At 50.7% G+C, this 20,377-nt stretch overlaps 1 protein-coding gene across 5 annotated transcripts in view; it reads right to left on the reverse strand.

Annotated features, from left to right (window-relative positions):
* LOC133359978 (butyrophilin-like protein 2) overlaps positions 1 to 20,377 on the reverse strand; it is a 155,288-nt gene that overhangs the window by 120,299 nt on the left and 14,612 nt on the right. For 3 of the 5 annotated variants that reach the window (XR_009757201.1, XM_061578546.1, XM_061578545.1), the window contains exons 4-5: positions 6,139 to 6,352; positions 4,437 to 4,575 (exon numbers count right to left, since the gene is read on the reverse strand). Coding sequence is in view for 4 of the 5 variants with exons in the window: in XM_061578546.1 (XP_061434530.1) it covers positions 4,437 to 4,575; positions 6,139 to 6,352 (353 nt within the window). In the remaining variant the exon portion in view is untranslated. The remainder of the gene's footprint in view (positions 1 to 4,436; positions 4,576 to 6,138; positions 6,353 to 20,377) is intronic. The other 2 variants (XM_061578547.1, XM_061578548.1) reach the window with 1 other exon arrangement.

Below are 20,377 nucleotides of genomic sequence, written 5' to 3' on the forward strand. Positions count from 1 at the left end.
GTTGGTGGGGGCCCAAACGATAGTATGGGGGGACCAGGATCCCTTTCTGCAAGTGTTGAACGTCGGGTTTGGGCACCGTGGTGGTCCAGGCGGTTACGGTCTTGGCCCACATGACGATTGCGTGTTGTGAGGAGGCCAGCGATATAGCCGCAGAGGTCGTTGCCATGGTGGAGCGGGGAGGCAAGTCAGATGAGGCTTGGATGGATGCGCTGTGTAAAGAAACTTCTAAGTTGTCCGGTGAGCAGCGGGGCGAGTTGCGTGCATTGCTCCGGGAATTTGCTGATATTTTTAGTCAGGAGAAATATGATATTGGCTGCACGTCACTATTGCAGCACCATATTTATTGATATGCGTAACACCGCTCCTATACGTCAAAATTCGTATAGGCCAAGTCCCAAGGAAAAGGACCATGTTCGCCAGGCGGTTGAGGAAATGTTGGCTGCCGACATTATCTCCCCTTCCACCAGTCCGTGGGAGGCTTCCATTGGTTTTAAAGCGGGATGGGAGTTGGCATTTTTTTTGTAAATGAAGTCTCCGTGGTGAACGCACACCCGTTCCCACGGATGGATGACTCCTTGAACGCCCTGTCGGGTGCACAGTTTTTCTCCACCCTCGACCTGCTGTCAGGGTTTTGGCAGTTGCCTTTTGATGTAGGTTCCAAACCTAAAACCGCATTCCGAACACTCCAGGGATTGTTCTAATTTAACTGTCTTCCGATGGGTCTTCACTCCGCTCTGGCCACATTTCAGCGATTTATGGAGCTGGTCTTCGCAAGTCTTCAATGGGACTCGTGCCTCATTTATTTGGATGACGTAATTGTGTTCGGACGCACGTTGCAGGAACACTTGCAGCAGTTGCAGTCGGTGTTTGTCAGGGTGCGGGCGGCCAACCTTAAATTCAAGTCGCAAAAGTATCATTTTTTGCAGACATCGGTTTGCTATTTGGGCCACATTGTCAGCGAGTCCGGGATAGCTACAGATCCCGATAAAACTGCGTGTGTGTGCACATGGCCGACCCCCACATCAATGGGTAAAGTCCGCAGTTTTGCTGGGTTCACGTCATACTACCGCCGGTTCCGACCCAAGTTTTCGACTATCACTAAACCGCTCTACGGGCCAGAGATTTCAATGGGAGGAGGAGGCCGCATTTGTCACACTGCGTGATGGCCTCGCCAACGTACCTCCCCTTGGATACCCCAATTTCTCTCTGCCGTTTGTGTTGGATACAGATGCCAGCGACACCGGAATCGGCACTGTACTGTTGCAGGTGAACGTTGTGGAGAGGGTTTTCGCTTATGAAAGCCATGTGCTGTCCCCCGCAGAGCAGCATTATTGTGTTGACGCACCGTGAATTGTTGGCCATTGTGCATTTTGTACAGCAGTACAGGCCGTACCTTTGCGGAAGGCAATTTATCATGCACACGGATCATGCGGCCCTTCAATATGCTTTGCGGGTTGACCAGCCGTCAGGCCAACTTTCCCGCTGGTTAGAAACTTTGCAGGAATACTCTCTCACGGTCACCTACAGGAGGGGTGCACGCCACTGCAACGCGGACGCGTTGTCGCGGTTACCGCCGAGGGATCGCTGTGCATGTTTGATGGGTGTCGGCCGATGTAAACCTGCAGCTGCAGGATCTCCGTGCACTGTTGTAGCATCGGTTGATGTTCCACCACCCGCGGCAACCGCTCCCTGTGACAACATGATTGGTCTCACGCACGCTGAATGTGGCTGCCTTCAGGTTGAGGATGCATCCTTATTAAAATTACGGTGTCACGTTGGAACGAGAGGTAGTAAAAAGGTACCAGCAGGAATGTCTCTCATAGCCCTTCGTGATGGGCTGTTTGATGGGGTGGGGTGAGAAATTGCAGTGTTACTGCACGGGTTGTCCACATAAAGTTAATGCGCCTTGGGGTGCGGAAAACGTTGTTTACCTTGAAGCGTGACTTATTTTGGCCCGGAATGTCGAAGTATGTGTACCACATGGTCAAATGTTTTGTTGAGTGCGCTCGCCGAAAGCCCCCACCAAGGCAGGCCCAGCCACCGTTGTAATTCATTGTGATGTCTCGTATTAACGAGCTCATTGCTCTCGACATCCTCGGCCTGTTTCCCGCCACTCAGAGGGGAAGCAAATTCCTTTTTGTCGGGGTGGAATATCTGTCCCGGTGGCCGTTGGCATGGCCTCTGCTGGATCAGTCGGCCACGTCCATCACGGACACATGGGTACGTTTTGGAGAAAGGGGCCCTGGACCACCTCCTTACAGACCGGGGTCGAAATTTTTCATCAGATTTGTTAAAGAAGGTGTGCGACTCCCTGGGCACTAAAAAGATCCGGACATCGCCCTACTACCCCCAGACTGAGGGGATGGTAGAGCGCTTGCACAGGACTTTTACGTCCATGCTGTGCCAACAGGTTAATGAGACACAGTCTAAATCTTGACTTAAATCTTTCGTGACTTGCAGGAATTCATATTCTTGGGTATTTCGGTAAAGTCACATAGATAGGTTCAAAGAAAATAACAAAAAAATTCCCAAAAACTACGACATTTCGATCACAACAAACTGAAGATGCCCGCTTGTGTTGCGATCGAAATGTCGTAGTTTTTTGTTATTTTTGGGTTTTCTTTTTTTAACATATCTACGTGACTTTACCGAAAAACTCAAGAATATGAGACAGTCTGACTGGGATTTGCACGTTCCGCATGTTCTTGCCGCGTATAGAATGGCTCCCCATGCCTCAACATGGTTCTCCCCCTTTGTCCTCATGTATGGGACGGGATGTGACTCCCCATGGAGGCTCAGTTAGGCATGGACCTGGGCGAAAAGAAGGTCGCTGAGCCCATGCCCACGAAGCTTATGATCAGGCGGCTGACGGAAGCGCAGGAGGCATGTCAGGGAAATTCTGCCAAACAGCAGGCCGCCAATGATAAACTTGTAGGACTCTGTGAATCCGGAAACCCATGGACCCCTAGGGACAAGGCATGGATACATTGCCCCCAGGTAACCCTGGGCACATCCCCTAAATTGCACTGGCCATGGCACAGCCCGTTGAGGTGATTGAGGTCAGAAGGCCGCATTGTGTGCGTATCCAGGTCAGGTTGCAAGCACCTGAGTGCCGGGTGTCTGATGTGTCTAGCGAGCCAGGGCGAGCAGGCTTGGAGGGTGCGCCTCAGCAGGATTCCATACAGATGGACTGGTGAGTGATGTCAGCCGAGACGGCTTAATTTTTTTGTTTTTACGGGGGGGGGGGGGGGTGATGTAGTGACTTAGAATCGGTCAAGTAGCAGCATAGCGCTGGCTGCTGGCAGGGAAGGGGATCTGCAGCTTGCAGCAGCCCTGACTGACAGCAGGCCACATGATAGACTAGAGAGGGATTTAGGGGGTTACGGAAGGGGCACATCAAGAACCTGCTAGTAGGTTCCAGAAGGGGGCATGGCCGGGAGCAGAGCCAGGCTACGCTGACAGTATAAGAGGGGCCCCGGGAGGGGACCTCGGGGCTGTCGTTTGGAGAGGGATCCCCGTCGTGCTGCTGGAGTCTTCACCATCGTCTCCGTCTTCACCATCTCGGCGTCGCCAGTCAGGCAGTCTACCAGCTGTCCTAACTGGGAACCATAGTTACCAAGTGTAAACTGTTAGGCCGTGTTAATATAAATAATTTCCATTGTTTAAGCACCAGTTTTGCCTACAACTCTTAACGTGTTATACATTCCATTGTTGCATTCATCCTCCGTTTGGGTCACTTTGATGCTGTTGTCTTTCTAGGCTTATGCATCACAGACCCCCTTGCAAACTAATAGGGGGACTGGCTAAAACGCGACTTTGCGTGTAACAAATTAAAGTCTATTGATATCATTTTTGTCAGCAGAAAAATATAGCTTGTGTTGCAATCGAAAAAATTTGGTTTTATTCTTTGTTTTTTTCGGTAAAGTCACGTATAAAGATAAAATAATAAATAAAATAATAGCATACTACGACGTTTCGATTGCAACACAAGCAATCATCATCAGGTATAAAAGAAATAGCAACAAAAATCTAACCAGAAAACTATAGACAGACATATAAGCAGACAGACATCATAAATATGTCTGTCTATAGTTTTCTGGTTAGATTTTTGTTGCTATTTCTTTTATACCTGATGATGATTGCTTGTGTTGCAATTGAAACGTCGGTGTATGCTATTATTTAATTTATTATTTTATCTTTATACGTGAATTTACCGAAAGAACCAAAGAATAATTCCTGCAGTCACGAAAGCTCCAAAATTAAGATTGAATTTTGGTTTTTATTAAATTTAAAATTTTTATTCATTTCATTATTTTATCTTATTATTTGCTATCTACGTGACTTTACCGAAAGAACCAAAGAATACAGAAAAATATATCCGAATAAGTGTGAGCTACATAATCATGGAACCCATAAGACATGCAACTTTCTCGTACCTCTGCGTGATTTCTTGTTGTGTCGATTCAGATTTCCACTTTTTACAGACATAGTATCCGAAGGCACCACTTAGAAGACAAACAAGGACTGCCACTAAAGCTATACTTATACGGATGTAAGGTGACTGAGGCACCAATTCTGGAAACAGACAGACAACAGCGAACGTTACGTTGCAAATTAGCAGCTGATTCTCCACTGCAATTCAGAGCAAACCTAATCTATGAACAAAACCATTTATATTGTTCCAGGTAAGGCCTACTGAGCTGGATAGCTTTTTTTAACCGACCAGGCCACAAATTATAGCTCATTGAAGTGGCTTACCATGTGGACATTTGGACCTTATTGGGTCCCATAAGCTCTCACATAAACATTATAATATAATGTAAACAAAAACTTTGCTCTTTTTTACCAACGGGTTTGAAGGATGGTGGCAAGTGTTGTCTTGTTAAACTATGCCTTTAAAACTGAAAACTACTTACCTGCAGTACCTCTATTTAAATACACTATCGAAAACATAATTTCCCCCCCCCCTCTGTCAATCATCGTGTTTCTCAGTGTGGATTTGTGAACACACTTTGTAAACAATACGTAAAATTGTACCCGTTTATAATGTGCTTGGTGTATTTCGCAAATATGCCCGACTGTAAGGGCGGGCACAAGCCGGCGTGAGTAGGTTAAACGTTGAGTTTTATAAGGGCACCACAGGGTGACCAGCCCCTCCCCACCCAGCCCCACCCCTCCCACCCCCCACCCAGTCCCACCCTCCCCACCCAGCCCCTCCCCACCCTCCCCACCCAGCCCCTTCCCACCCTCCCCTCCCCACCCAGCCCCACCCTGCCCACCCAGCCCCTCCCCACCCTGCCCTCCCCACCCAGCCCCTCCCTCCCCACCCAGCCCTCCCTGCATGACGGACACAATAATCCCCTGTTGGCTGGTGTAACCAGGAGGTTCCTAACAGTATAATGAAGATAATAGAGCAGTTTCACTGTATTATGCATACCGTTATGACAAATAAAGGACTAAAGTTGTGTAGGCAGTTTGAGCAGCTTTGGATAAAACTTATGATCCTGCCCATACCCGAGCATGGAGTGCATTCGCTTGTTCAGCTCTTCTGCGCATTCGTCCTCGCTGTTGCGCTTGGATGACATGACAACAGAATGATCCACGCCAGGTGGGTCGCGGCGTTTATGTGTGTGGTGGGACGGAGTGGCCAAAAATAAATACATTAAGTACGATTTTGACTTCCGTTTATTCTGGACCACGGGGTCCCGCCATAAGGTTCAACTGTATTTGGGCTGCTGCTATAATCGTCCACGTGAAAGAACGCTACTTCGTTGGCCAGGTTGCGTCTGAGAAAAATATATGCAGCTCAAAGGGCCTTTTCGGGTAAAATAAACAAAATAGTTTGGTTTCTAGAGCTTAAAAGGCAGCGACTCTGAGCAAATTAAACAGTGAGCTTTTAGCAAGCGAAAATAAAACATGACCCGACTTGACAGTATTTTCTGATCGTTTCATCTTCACCCACCAAAAAATGTCGAGGGAAAAACCGGAGGACCCGGATAAAAATGCATGCCACCAACACGAGAAGAGAACTTGTGGACTCCAAATATATAACAGGCATCATCAGGGCCTGGTACAGAACCCAAGACCTCCTGACTAACAGGCAAGTGAGATAGCATAGACGTGGTGCCCCACACTCACCGCGTCCCTCGTCCCTTGTGGCCACCACCTCCAGGATGAGCGATGTTTGACCCTCATTGAAGGAGGGCAGCAGCAGCACTTGGCACAGGTAGGATCCTGAGTCGGAGGGCCGCACGTCACGTATAGCGATGGAGGCGTTGCACAAGTCGGTGGTGCCAAGCCAGTGAGCTCGCTCCAAGAAGGTAACCTCTCCCTTGCTGTTCTTCGAGAAGATCTGCAACGTCCAGAGATAAAGTAAAGGGTGAATTGATAAATCGTCATCACACCGACAACCAAATACAAATTCCCCTTGTATAGCCTTAACAGACTGTTGAGGGCCAATGCTGTTAGCGAGCAGCACCTATGAAGGCTGACACGGCACATGAGAGGGTGGGTGGCCAGCACCACGCCTGGCCGCCTTTGTCTCCAGAGTGGCAATGTTTTAAACATTGCACCAGGTACTCATTTGAGGCTGAGTCGATCTAGCGCAGGCCCAGGACCAGTTCAGATGATCTTCACTAGTGTTCCCCATGAGTGGGAATCGGCCTTAGGTCACCACGTTCGGGCTGATGGTAAGGCCAGACATCTTTGTAGCACGCTCCTTTTCTAGCAGCAGCGCCTCCAACTCCTCTGAATGAGCAGCAATCACCAGATCATCAGCATACATAACGTGGTTAACCAATAGGGAACCATCCATCGACCGCACCCACGGAAGGATCGGACAGAGAGAGAACACGTGGTCTCCAAATATACAACAGGCATTGTCAGGGTCTGGGATCGAACCCAAGAACTCCTGCATACCAGACGAGGGAAATAACATGTCGCCACCATGGCACCCAGACTCAGAAGCGCTAGGAGTAGGAACCACACTATGGGCGGGAAGGCAGCAGCAGTTACGCAGTGAACCGGGGCTACCAACAATTGCCCCAAGCTTTGCCGGCCCTCTGCATATGCAGGTGTTGTGTTGGAGAAAATCTGAGCAGCCAGAGAAAACCCACGCGTGCGTGCGAGGGGGAAACACTCAATCCCATCGTACAGACAGGTGGAGTCCACACGCACTCTGCTGCTGTACCACCTTCTCCTGACAGAGCCAGGGGTACGGCTCCTCCTCGATGCCCACCCATGGGAATAAGGAATGGGTATAAGGAACAGATAGAGATTAGTCCACACACTTTACTGTACCTGTGGTGCCACAGCAACGGAGCAACTCTGCCAGCGCTGCTATCCCCTCGCACCCCCCCCCCCCCCACACGAACGCACGCACACCCCCACTAAACACACACATGCACCCACGTAGGGTCTCGTGGGGGGTCACCTGGTACCCTGGGTTTTTACCCAAGGGGCCCCTCGTGGGGACGTCCCACGGTTTCCCAGTGCCAGGAGATTGGCCGACCCCCCCCCCCCAGGCCGAATTGCATTGCGGCCCCGTGAATTAGCTTAAAATTGTATGGGCACAACGAGCTCACCAAGCAAACCGCAGTGAGAACGCACCCAGCACTGGGGAATAGGGCCTTGGGGGAGCAAAACACCCAGCGAGCAATGCACGAGAGGAGGTGGGAGGGAAATTCCTGAGCTGACTAAAGCTAAACCTCAACCGGATGGCCACCCTGATGAAACCAGTTGAGTCCGGGGGAGAGGACGGATGCGCAAACAATGGATGAAGGCACGCCGGCGGCGCCGCGCCAGGTAGGGGCGGGGCATCGTTTTAAAATCGAAAGGTAGGCACCCGAATGGTCGGCGGGGTAACACCACGTGACCCTGGATTTTTGGATTCGGAGGAGACAAAGAGAAGGAAGGAAAAAACGTTAGTCAGTTCTCCTCGAGTGGTTCAGCTACCTGGTCGGACTCCCAGCCACTCGCAGCGTCCGAGCGACGCGGGTGAGTGCTGCTACGACTCGACCCCAGGCAGAGACCTCTCGGTCCCTCGTCCCTCCGACTCCCACCACATCCGTGTGACACCGTGAGTACATCCGCGGGGTGAGAAGTAGCGTAAGGGTCCACCTAGGGTTTGACTAGGAATAGATTTGGCGCTGCTCGCTGAGAATTTTGCTCCGGGCCACGCAGGGTTTTTCTTCCGGCGCACCAATAATAAACTTTAGTACAGAACACCGACACCGCGTGATTTCTGTGTGTGTTGGAAGAGCGTAGGTATGGTGTGAGTACGTGCATACATGTGAAGCGCGCGTGTATTCAATCAAACGATCGCTGACGTTCGCGTGCGTGTTTACATAGCGTGTTTTAGGCAGTGTGTTCTTGTAGCGACCATAGCACTCAGCGGTGGAACGCGCGAATATTATCGTCAACCCGGCCGTCGTTTTTGCCCTTGTGCCCGTGCCCGCATGCGTGTTCGCACGGCGGATTGAGGCCGACCCAACGGGAGGTGGGGAGAGACGCGTGCATATTCATACGGCTATTTATAGCGCGAGCCGCAGCGTGCACCTGCACGGCACGCGCGTGCAAGTAGCCACCTCGGGATTAGTGGTGGTGTTCATACGGCTATTTTTAGCGTGAGCCGTGGTGAGCAACCTGCGCAGGCACGCGCGAGCACGCAGCCATCTTCGGACATTTGGGGGTAGTGTATGTGGGGAGTGTGTAGGATAACTCCAGACGTGGTGAGCAGCGTGCACCTGCACAGGCACGCGCATGCAAGTAGCCACCTCGGCATTAGTGGTAGTGTACGTGGGGAGTGTGTGGGATAACCCCAGGCGGTGGGGAGCCAGCCACTAGCCATGTCCCTCAGAGATAGACGCTGGTGCGGGGAGACCAATCACCCGATCGGCAGCAGCCCGGCGAGAAGGGGTGGAGAAGGAGGGGGGAGAGGAGGAGGGGGGCCTCAGCCCCCACATAATGGTGTCAGAAGTGGTACGACCCCCCACACCTCGAAGAGAGAGAGTCGCCCCACCCCAAGCTAAGGTAAGATGGGTATTCACCAGGCAAGGGATTCCTTCATGGAAGTCGTTTGCCCACCTCACATACGCAAAATATATGAATGGCTGGACGGACGCGCAAGCGTTACAACAGCTAAACATGCATTTGGATGGGCGGGCAGCCGACTTTGTAGAAGCGCTACCCGCAAGCGTGCAAGCGCAGTGGGGTGAACTAATACACCGACTCGACCAACGCTTCGGCACGCGCAATGAGGAGGCAAAGGCGGCACTAGATGCGCGCCGCTGCCAGCCTGCCGAAGACCTCCGCAACTACACCGAGGACGTGCGCTCGCTAACGCAGAGCGCACGCCCAGGGTACGCTGCGGAAATAATTGAGGACCTCGCCGCCGAGAAGGTCCAGTAATATCTGACTGGCACCTCGTGGTGGCAGCCCGATGTAAGCTGCACGCGCCTTCCATTTAACACCCTTGCTGAGTGCGCACGTGCATGCGAGAGACTCGCCAGTGAGCGCGCAGTTCCGAGGGCTGGGACGGGAGCGCACCATTGCGAGCCTTCTTGCAGAGCAGGAAGAGGAGGAGGAGCTCGCCAGGATGGTAAGGGGGGAGCGAGGGAGCCTCCGGGACCCCACGAGACAGCCCCAAGATGGATGGCAGGGCTACAGACTGGCATAGGGGATATAGCCGGTCAAGTGACCCATGTACGCGAAGAGGCGAATCGAAATATGACCAAGCTGCAGTCTACAGTTGAGACAATCCAATCCGAGATGGGAGAGCTACGCTCCACGGTAGGGGGGCTGACCGGGCAGGTGTCTCAGAGTCAGAGTTCGGGCAGATGGGGAGAGGGAGAGGAAGTGGGCAGGTGGCCTCCTACGGAGTCGCCACCCTCCCCCGGGCGTGTTATCTATGCGACCGTCAGGGGCATCTCGTGAGAGACTGTCCCCAGATCACCTGCGCTAGACACACGCCAGGGTTAAACACCAACGCCCCCTAAGAGTGGACCAACTAGGGGTGCAATCGACATGGTCCCAATACAGATAGACGATAATAATAATGGTGAGCAATAATAATAATGACCTCCACGCAGATGCCGACAACAACACCCAAGGACACGGTGACTGCAGGCGACTGGCTGCGGGAGCTGGTGGTGGGAATCACGGGGGCCACGTCGCTAGTGGAAGGACAGGTAAATGGGTGGCGTACCCGGATTCTGTTGGACACGGGGGCGGTAGCCTCGCTCGTGAGCCTGGCATACTGCAACGTGGTCGGGGTGACGTGGGCCGCCTACAGGCCCCGGACCACGTGCTGCACATGGCGAGTGGAGCCGGGATGGGACTGCTGGGGAGGGTCACCCTGGAGGTCCATCTCGGACGCCAGGTGTGTGACCAAGTATTCTACGTGTCGAGCGTGTATTGGAAAAGTTGGGGCTCAATGTACAGCCCAACCAGCGATGCGCCACCGTGGAAGGCAGCGGGGAGCAGATTCCGTTCCTGGGACAGGAGCCGGATCGCCCCCGCTTCACAACCGTGGCCGCTACCCTGGTGTCGGCCGTCACCATCGGGCCGCTCGCGGAGATGCTGGTGCCGGTGGAAACACCCTCCACCGACCCCGCACACCCAACCATCGGGTGAGGTAATGCTGACTCCTCACCCGGAGTTGGTGGCATGGGGTTGTGGGGTCAGCCACGCTAGTAAACGCGGACGGGGGCCGACTGTTTATGCGAGTATTTAACCCCCACGGTACCCCAGTAATGCTGCGACGGCGCACCACGGTAGCCACAGTACACCCCTTGCACGTACGCCACTCTAACAACTCAGTGTTTGCCCTCTGGGCTGAGGACCCCTGCCGCCCCGAGGACAACCAGGACATGGCCTGGCGAGTCGGCCCAACTTCCAGAGACGAGGTCGTCCCGCTGCTTGACGCGCTATATGTACCCTGGGCAGATTTACCCAAGGGGGAGGCAGATCAGCTGCGTGGGTTATTGCGGGAGTACGCCGACATGTTCAGTGCGCACGATTCGGATGTGGGCCGGACAGACCTCGTCAAGCATCAAATTGACACAGGTGCCGCCCAACCCATTAAACTCCCTGCATACCGAGTGGGTGCACCTGAACGGGCCCACATTAAAGAGGCAGTCATGGATATGCTCCGCGAAAACATAATCCAGCCCTCAGCGAGCGCCTGGTCTGCCCCGGTTGTACTGGTGACGAAAAAGAATGGGTCGACCCGGTTTTGCTTGCATAATCGAAAGTTGAATGCAGGTACCCTCAGCGACGCCTTCTCCATCCCTCGCATCGATGACACGTTTGAAAGCCTTGCAGGGGCTCGATCTAGCATCCGGGTACTGGCAGGTGGAGATGGCGGAGGAGGATCAGCCAAAGACCGCCTTAACCACCCCGATGGGACTGTTCGAGTTCCGAGTACTCCCGTTCGGACTTACTAACGCGCCAGCGACATTCCAGCAGTTGATGGAGTTGGTGATGCAGGGCTTGCAATGGGAACAGTGCCTAATTTACCTGGATAACGTGATAGTGTTCAGTAGGTCCCTGTCTGAGCACTGGTCCAGGTTATGGGAGGTGTTCCAACGACTGCGAGCAGCTCATCTCACGCTCAAGCCGCGTAAGTGTCATTGTGTAGCGCGAGGTTGGGTACCTTTGACACCGCGTCAGCGAGGCAAGGGTGCGCACCAACCCGGAAAAGGTACGCGCCATAGTGGAATGGCCATGGCCGAGGAACCTGACGGAGATCAGGTCATTTGTGGGGCTAGCCACTTACTATCGTCGATTTGTGAAGGGATTCAGCGAGATTGCACGCCCCCTCACCCAACTCACTTCCCCTAAGAACCCCTATCAGTGGACGGAGGCCTGCCAGACGGCCTTCACCACCCTCAAGGACCACCTCCACCATACCACCACCCTGGCTTTCCCTGACTTTCCACAAATTTATTTTGGACACCGATGCCTGCAGCAGTGGGCTGGGCACGATGTTGTCACAGGTGCAGGATGGGACGGAGCGGGTCATCGCATACGCCAGCCGGACCCTGAGCGGGGCCGAACTGAATTATTGCGTGACCCGTCAGGAACTGTATACCGTGATTTTCGCATGTAAGCAGTTCCGGCCGTATTTGTACAGCAGGAAATGTCGCGTGTGCACTGACCATTATGCTCTGCAGTTCCTCCTCACATTCAAGGAACCGCGGGGGCAGATGGCCCGGTGGCTGACGCAGTTGCAGGGGTATAACCTGCAAATCGAGTATAAGGCTGGGCGGACGCACGCAAATCCGGACGCCTTGTCAAGGCGACCCGCAGTGTGCGCCGAGACGAGGGCGGAGGAGGCCTGCCCGTGCTTCACGGGGGGACGCTGCCGACAGGCAATGGCCTCCTGGAGCGCCTTGAGACTAACCCCCCCCCCCCCCATTGAGAGAAAGTGCCGTGTGTGCCACAGAGGTCCCTACAGAAAGAGCCAGGGACCCAGTGGACCGCCCGGCTGGCACGGGGCCCACACCCTGGGGCTCGACGGGCAGCTCAGCCCCGCCCGGTCGGATCCAAGAGGACGTCGGCTGTGCGTTCCTGGGCCTGGATGACAAGCAGCTGAGACAGGCCCAGCAGTGGGACCCAGACCTGGCAGCGGTGGTGGCGGCCCTGCGGGATGAAAAGGTCGCCCTGCAGGGACCCTGGAGTGGTTTGTATGCCCGGTTGTATGTAAAGAACGGGGTAATGCGAGAACTAACCGAAGCCGGGCAGCCGGGGTGCATCTGTGTTCCCGCCCAGGTGCTGCCCCAGCTGCTACGATTGGTGCACGACCACCCGATCAGGGGCCATGATGGGGAACGGCGCACTCGGGAGACCCTGCGTCGCCAGTATCTCTGGCCCAAATTGGCGCAAGACGTGGCTGCCTGGGTACAGGGCTGCCGCTCTTGTCAGCAGTGTGGGCAGAAACCGGCGCGGTATCAAGTGCCCCTGAGGCTGTTCCGCGTCAGCCGGGCGAACCAGCTAGTTGGGATCGACCTACAGGGGCCATTCCCACGATCCCGCCGAGGCAACCGGTATATCCTCAGGGCGATGGAGTATTTCACCCGATCGGCGGCATCCCGGCGAGAAGGGGCGGAGGAGGGGGGAGAGGAGGAGGGGGCGTCAGCCCCCACATACCACCTTCTCCTGGCAGTGCCAGGGTACGGCTCCTCATTGATGCCTTAAATGTGTACCTGGCACAGTGTGTGATAAATATCAGCACTGGGAATACAAAGGCGACTCTGCGTGGTGTTATTGTTTTACCACCCATCCCCCTGTGCGTCAAGCTGGCCTTTATTAGGTGCTCGTCAACGGCACTTGCCTCAATAGGGTGTTGAAGGTAACAAGGGGGATATGTGTGCTTTTGTCCCTGTATTTCCATGACGCTATGTGTTTCTTTAGTGTTTTGGAAATCCCCATTCACTCCCTGGATCGAATTACCCTTTGTAGGGGAAGATGAAACGATCAGAAAATACTGTCAAGTCGGGTCATGTTTTATTTTCGCTCGCTAAAAGCTCCCTGTTTAATTTGCTCAGAGTCGCTGCCTCTTAAGCTCAACTATAAACCAAACTATTTTGTTTATTTTACCCGGTAATGCCCACTAAGCTGCATAGATTTTGCTTGGATGCGACCTGGCCAATGAAGTAGCATCCTTTCACGTGGACATTTATAGCAGCAGTCAAAATCGTACTTAATTTATTTATTTTTGGCGACTCCGTCCCACCACGCACATAAACGCCACAACCCACCTGGCGCGGATCATTCTGTTGTCATGTCGCCCAAGCAGCGACGACGAATGCGCAGAAGAGCTGAACAAGCGAATGCACTCCATGCTCGGGTATGGGCAGGATCATAAGTCTTATCCAAAGCTGATCAAACTGCCTACACGATTAAAGTCCTTTATTTGTCATAACGGTATGCATAATACAGTGAAACTGCTGTATTATCTTCATTATTATTTGTGACCTACCAATGTCTGCAGCCAGGATCAATCGATGGCAATCCTAGTACCTGCAGATATTTAACAGATGAAATGCGTTGCACCGTTAATCCCTCCTGTTTGATAATACTTATCTTGTCCGTATGCATCTGTGCAGATAGGTCTTTTTTTGCGGTCAAGCCATAGTGCCCACATACCGCTCATACAATGTGGATAAGAGGAGTGGCGACCCACTCCTATGTAGAGTAACATTGGTATAAACCCTTGTTACAATATGAATAGCGCATTGAAAACGAGTACTATTTTATGTACTGTTTACAAAGTGTGTTCACAAATCGGCACTGAGAAACACGATGATTGACAGAGCGGTGTGAATTATTATTTCGAAAGTGTATTTAAAAATGCAAGTAAGTAGTTTTCAGTTTTAAAGGCATAGTTTAACAAGACAACACTTGCCACCATCCTTCAAACCCATTGGTAAAAAAGAGCAAAGTTTTTGTCTACAATATAATGTTTATGCGAGAGCCGGGGGCTTATGGGACCCCAAGGGCTTATTGGACCCCGGGGGCTTATTGGACCCCGGGGGCTTATGGGACCCCGGGGGCTTATATCCAGCTATTTCCAACATTTTCTGGCGGTCTCGGGCCGATCGGGTGAAAAATGAAAAAGAGACCATCAGCCTTTTAAGAAAAATAGCTACGCTTGAATTCAGCGGACCGAAGCACGAGGATGTAATTATCAATCCGTTCATCAGCAGTGTTACTGAGGAGGTGTGGTGAGTAGCTGACACGCCAAAGCTTTCTGGAATTTTGCGGCGTTCAGAAGCCTTTTTGGACCGGCCCAGATCTTCTGGAGTTCATTTCACCATCAGAATCAGAATATTTATTTCTACTGGAGGAAACCGATGAGCTATAAAGCTCTTTTTTAGATGTCGAGTAGGGGCACGGGGTAAGAACGTTACAACAAACAAAACACAAATATAATAGCAGTGCAAAGCACAAGAAAGGTAAACAAATCACCCACATATACAAATAAAACTCACCCATAAATGGTAGGCTTCCATTGACAGACTATATCGCCTTGCAGTCAGTACATGCAAAAGGAGATAAATGTACATCATTGACTGACACTCTGGGCAAAGATAGGGTCGAGAGTTTGACCCTGGTTGCGAGTTGAGACTTAGATGTACTGGGTAAACCCCATGGAACCCAGAATTATCCAGCAGATCTGATGCGAAACCGTCTGATCAATCGAAGTGTTAAAGTCCCCCAGCGCAATAGTGTGGGGGATTTCCAGCACCAAAGGTGAGTCTACATCAGAGAGGTCCGGGATATAATTTGCCCGGTCTCCGGCTGGCCTGCATACCAGGGTGAAGTACAGAATTTGATCTCCACCGAGGGCGCAGAAAACTGTCAATAACATGGTGACTTTTAAAAGAAAGCATGCAATAGATCAGAGGCGTCCCTGGGGTACGGTGTATATGGGCGACCGCCCCGGGCCCCGTCACCTTTGACTACTCATTGGCCTTTAACAGACTGTTGGGGCACGTGTTGTTACCAAGCACCTATGAAGGCCAGCACAGTACACGAGGGGGTGAGTTGCCAGCAGCACGCCCGGCCGCCTTGTCTCCAAAGTGGCAATGTTCACACATCGCACCAGATACTCATTTGAGGCTGAGTTGACCTAAGGGAGACTCAGAACCCGTTCAGATAATCGTCGCTGGTGTTGACCATGAGTGGGACTTGAACCCGGGTCGCCAGATTCGCATAGCAGCGCGCTGACCACTCAGCCACCACTCCCCCACACACAAACACTGATTACATGTCACGTAGGATCGCTCCTCTGAACAAAATAGTTCCGCAGCTCAGTTTGCAAGTGCGAGTTGGCGTTTTAAATTGATGTAAACAAAATAATACAGCATATATAATGGAAGCTTTCGTAAGTGCAGATACTAGTAAGTCGGGTATTTGTAAGTAAAGGACAAGTCGGGTATTTGTAAGTTAAGGACTGTCTGTACTTGTGGTGAACCATAGGTATAACTGCTTTCATAACCTGCATATTTGATTAACCGGCACAATCCGTTCCCCATAGATGCCGAATAATAGAGCGTTTGCAATTCTATGAATTGTTAGAGCTGGGATTTAGCCAAACTAATTGAAGAACCAAATGAAATGTCATTGGTAACTAGGTTGAGCCCATCACCTCATTGCAATCCAGAAACCACATTAATCACAGGCAGAGGCTGATACCTGGAATTGAAACCAGAATCTCAGCTGTAGTTTCACAGCGCTGACCTCCCACCCGACTTCTTTATTATTAGTCTATGAGCACTGTTAATCTATGGGAACTGTAAGTCTATGGGAAATGTTAGTCTATGGGAAATGTTACTAAATTGAGAATCAAATTAAATGTATATAGTATATGGGAAATGTTAACCTATGGGACATGTTAGTACAGTAGACTCTCGATTTTCCACGCTAATGACGGGGAGGACTATCATGGACAATTCAAAATAGCAAATAATTTAAAAATATTCATTTTCCGCGGATCTCTATGCCAAAAACCACATATTTCAGTAAAAAAAATTATTTGTTAATGAACAATACAAAAACTTGTAGTAAAGAATGCATTGAACTTGTTGTTTTATATAACTTCCATCTGATTCAAAGTGAAAACAACACGTTTCCGTTTATATATCAATCGCACAGTTTCGTAAATAAAAATAAATCCAATAAATTACTCAAAATGAAGCACAACTGACGATTTTGATTGTTACTCTTTCGATTGAGAACGAATACTATCGACCCATCGATGATGCGCTTGCTCAGTGATAACACTTTCCTGCTCCTGCCCAGCACAAGACTTTGCCCACTAAGTGGACAGCAGAGCGACGCCAATCGACATCAATCAAACTCCGGCGCTGTTGTAAAGAAGATTATTAAATTGGGTTTAAGGGAAAATCCATGAGTTATTAATTTATGTCAAAATCTCTGGTGCTCAGGTAATCGAGAGTCTGTTGTGTGTGTGTATGTATAGAGAGAATGTACCCTGAAACGGCACAATTGAACAGTGCCACACAATGGGGCGCCAGGTGCAAGTTTTACAATGGCAACCATCGCAACTGTGCACACAAAGCTAAATAAAGTCCTGTCAACAATGTGAACGATTGGGTGCAACCGGCGGAACATTACATGCACAGTAGATACAGTGAACAGAGCTAAACTAAAATTCTAAATTACAGTTTACGCATTGGGATCCTAGGATGTAATGCGCATAACTAATTTGAATTATTAGTAGGAGTTGATAATCGATTATCCGGCTTCCAACATTATCCAGCGGTCCCGGGCCAATCCGGAGAAACCGGAAAAGCCGCTCCAAAGGCTGTGAACCAGTCCGGCGATCGGCACCGTGCGCCTGACAAAGTAGCTATGCTTGATTTCAGTGTTAAATAGTCTATACAGAACATTATACACTACATACAACACAATGAAAATACTGCTCGTATATGTTTGATGACTAATAACGACAGTAATACAAACAGAATATAAAGTGCAATCTGACGAAAATAGTAGCCTTCGCATCAGTCCGGCGATCGTCAAAACACAAGTTGTTGAAACAAGAGCTTAGTAGTAATAGCACGTTCATCACCCCATGATGCTGAGTCTTCGAGCTTGGAGTGGCAAGTATGGTACAGTAAATACAGAAACTTTTTACAGTAGGATATTATTTTTGTCTCCATGCATGTTTATTTATGACAATTTCACGTAGTAAACACATTTTAAACACGACAAAAAGCATTTACACACATAAAAACATGTTTTACAAGAAGGTGCAAAAATAAGCTATTCAAATCCGGTGCCCCCACCCCTCCGAAGCCGGAGGATAATTAATCGATATTGACTAATTTTCATGTTGTCAGGAAAGTCGCACTGAGCTACTACTACTCGCTCTTTTATCAGAAGCCACCTTGCTATCACACAATGTCTCAAGGAAGAGTGGTTTATTATCGCCTTGTGGAAATGTATAGCGGTAGCCAACGACTATAAATGCGCGATGTTGATTCTAAATCACCATTTATTGACGCGCTGCTAGGGCTAGCTCCGCTTTGCTGTTGCCAGTCACCCCACGCAGGCTGTCTGCCGCTGTTTACCGTTTAAACAGCGGTCTCTTATCACAAAGAGGCCAGGTGCGTTCACATCCTGGTTGGTTGGGTGCTGGGATGAAATACAGGTGGGGCGGTTAACTCAGCCAAGTGTCGTCCCTCCCGGGGCAGGTCGATAAAATAACAACCACTTTGTGAGAAAAACATCAGCGGTGGTTTGTCTTTTTATCTTATCTCATTTTAATTTATACAGCAGCCTAACTAAAGAGCTTAACGTATATTTACTCAATTGTACAGCAGCATGCTGTTATTAGATGAGTTTATGAGAAGGATGGTAAGTGCGTGAATATGATGATAATCATGACAGTAACAATGAGTGGTTAATGATGAGCGAGTGTGATGGATGGGTAGGGGGTGGGTTTTGCTCAGCGAGGGAACATCAGTGAGTGTGTTTTAAGGCAAGAACCGAAAAATAGACGCTTATGTCGATTGTTTGACGTATAGGAGCAGCTTGTTTCAGTCTCAGGTACTGGAATTGTAAATCCTGTTGTAGGTTTGTAGTGATTTAAACTGAGTCGCAGACATAATCTTGGAGGGCACACATTTATTTAACACCAACACACGGGGTAACTGCCCGTTAACAGAATAACAACCTATGGTGGTGTACCACCAGGCTAATTACAACGTAACCAGCTACAACGGACAAGGACCAACAGCTCGGGTCCAGGTCCACATGTTGTAAACTTGTAGAACGTAGGACGTCGACGAAGGTTTCTTCAGGAAAGACAACAGCGCTGGCCCCTCTGGGGTAACCGGCTTATATTCTCTGCAGCGTGGCTGGTTCCGCCCTTGGCCACGACCACCTTCCAGAATCCTCCAGCAGGATCTGGACACTGACCATGTGACCACCCCGAGCCCCCACTTGGGGCCCCTTTATAGACTTAAATGGTCACGTGTCCTCTCAGGTCAACTAGAGTGCCACGACCTTTAGTAACCCCATTTCAATGGCCGGCACTCCCACACCCTATCCTGTAAGGGCCGGCACTGCACGCCAAGCGTGGTGCCATCCAGCACTATCGATCGGCGCTCACCGAGCCCTTCTACAGCCTGTACTGCACCCACATCCTAGTGGTGTCCGTGATGTCAATACACCGCACGCCATGCCTCTCTAGGGCTGGCATCACACAGTGACATCCCGCGATGTCACAACAGGTTCACTCTCCAACACACAACTGGTAAGTGCTGAACTAGTAAACTAATTGCAATGTTTTGTTTACGTGACAAACCCTTACTGATTGGCTGTGTCAGGTGGTGGGTTTACATTTATGCGATCTGACTCAAAAAAACCTCCATTGTGGAAAATAACATCATAATAAAATAACATACACACCTGCCATGATTGTTAATCTGTCGGATCAGTAGCTACGTGATGCCGATCCCTCTGAGTGGCAGTGTTAGGAGTGCATCCCCCCCCCCCCGGCCGCTGGGTTCAGTAGGAACAGGGGGACCATCTTGATCACAACTTCTTAACAACGTAGAGGACCGCAGCGCTTGGGTCAATGGCGAAATGTTAACTACCTCACCTGGTATACAGGAGGTCGTGCGTTCCATCCCGACCCTAACGCCTGTTGTATATTTGGAGTTTGCGGTGTCTCTCTCCCCGTTATGGCATGGATTTTTTTCCTGGGCCTCCAGTTTTTTCTGCACATTTCGAATCAAGAGTATTTGGTTGCTGCTATATATTTTCACATTTTAAGCCACTTATCATGTAAAAGCAGGGGCCAAATTCGATTCCTATTTGCACCCACCAACACAGGTGATAATTATCTGAACCGGTTCCTGAGCCTCATGAAGGTCGACTCAGCCTCAAAACGAGTTAGTGGTCCAGTGTGTAAACATCGCTGCTATGGAGACAAAGGTGGGTGGGCGTCGTGATGGCCACCCACCCCCTCGTCTCTTGCTGGCCTTCATAGGTGCTACTCGCACAGCACCTGGGCGAATAGTTTGTAAACACTCCAGGGGGGATCTTTGTCTTGTTTGTTTATATGGCCTGCAGCTTGGTGGGTGTGAGAGCAGGTGTGTTGATGGTCTGGCAAAAACGACCCCCTACCTCCTCGTTGGTGCCGGACGGCAACACTGTGGTGGGCAGTGCTGTGGGGGAGGGCCTATTTAGATTGGCCATTCCCCTCATAGCAATTGTAACCACCACAGCGGCCAAATGGGGGCTCAGGATGGGTGCGAGGGGTGGGTAACTCCTCCACCTTTAATTAATTACCACAAAACTACAACTGAAAAATGTAATTAATAAGCTTGTGCCGGAGGCC

This window comes from Lethenteron reissneri, chromosome 66 (genome assembly GCF_015708825.2).
Source record: "Lethenteron reissneri isolate LAM-NWPU_2019-01 chromosome 66, ASM1570882v1, whole genome shotgun sequence".
NCBI lineage: Eukaryota > Metazoa > Chordata > Hyperoartia > Petromyzontiformes > Petromyzontidae > Lethenteron > Lethenteron reissneri.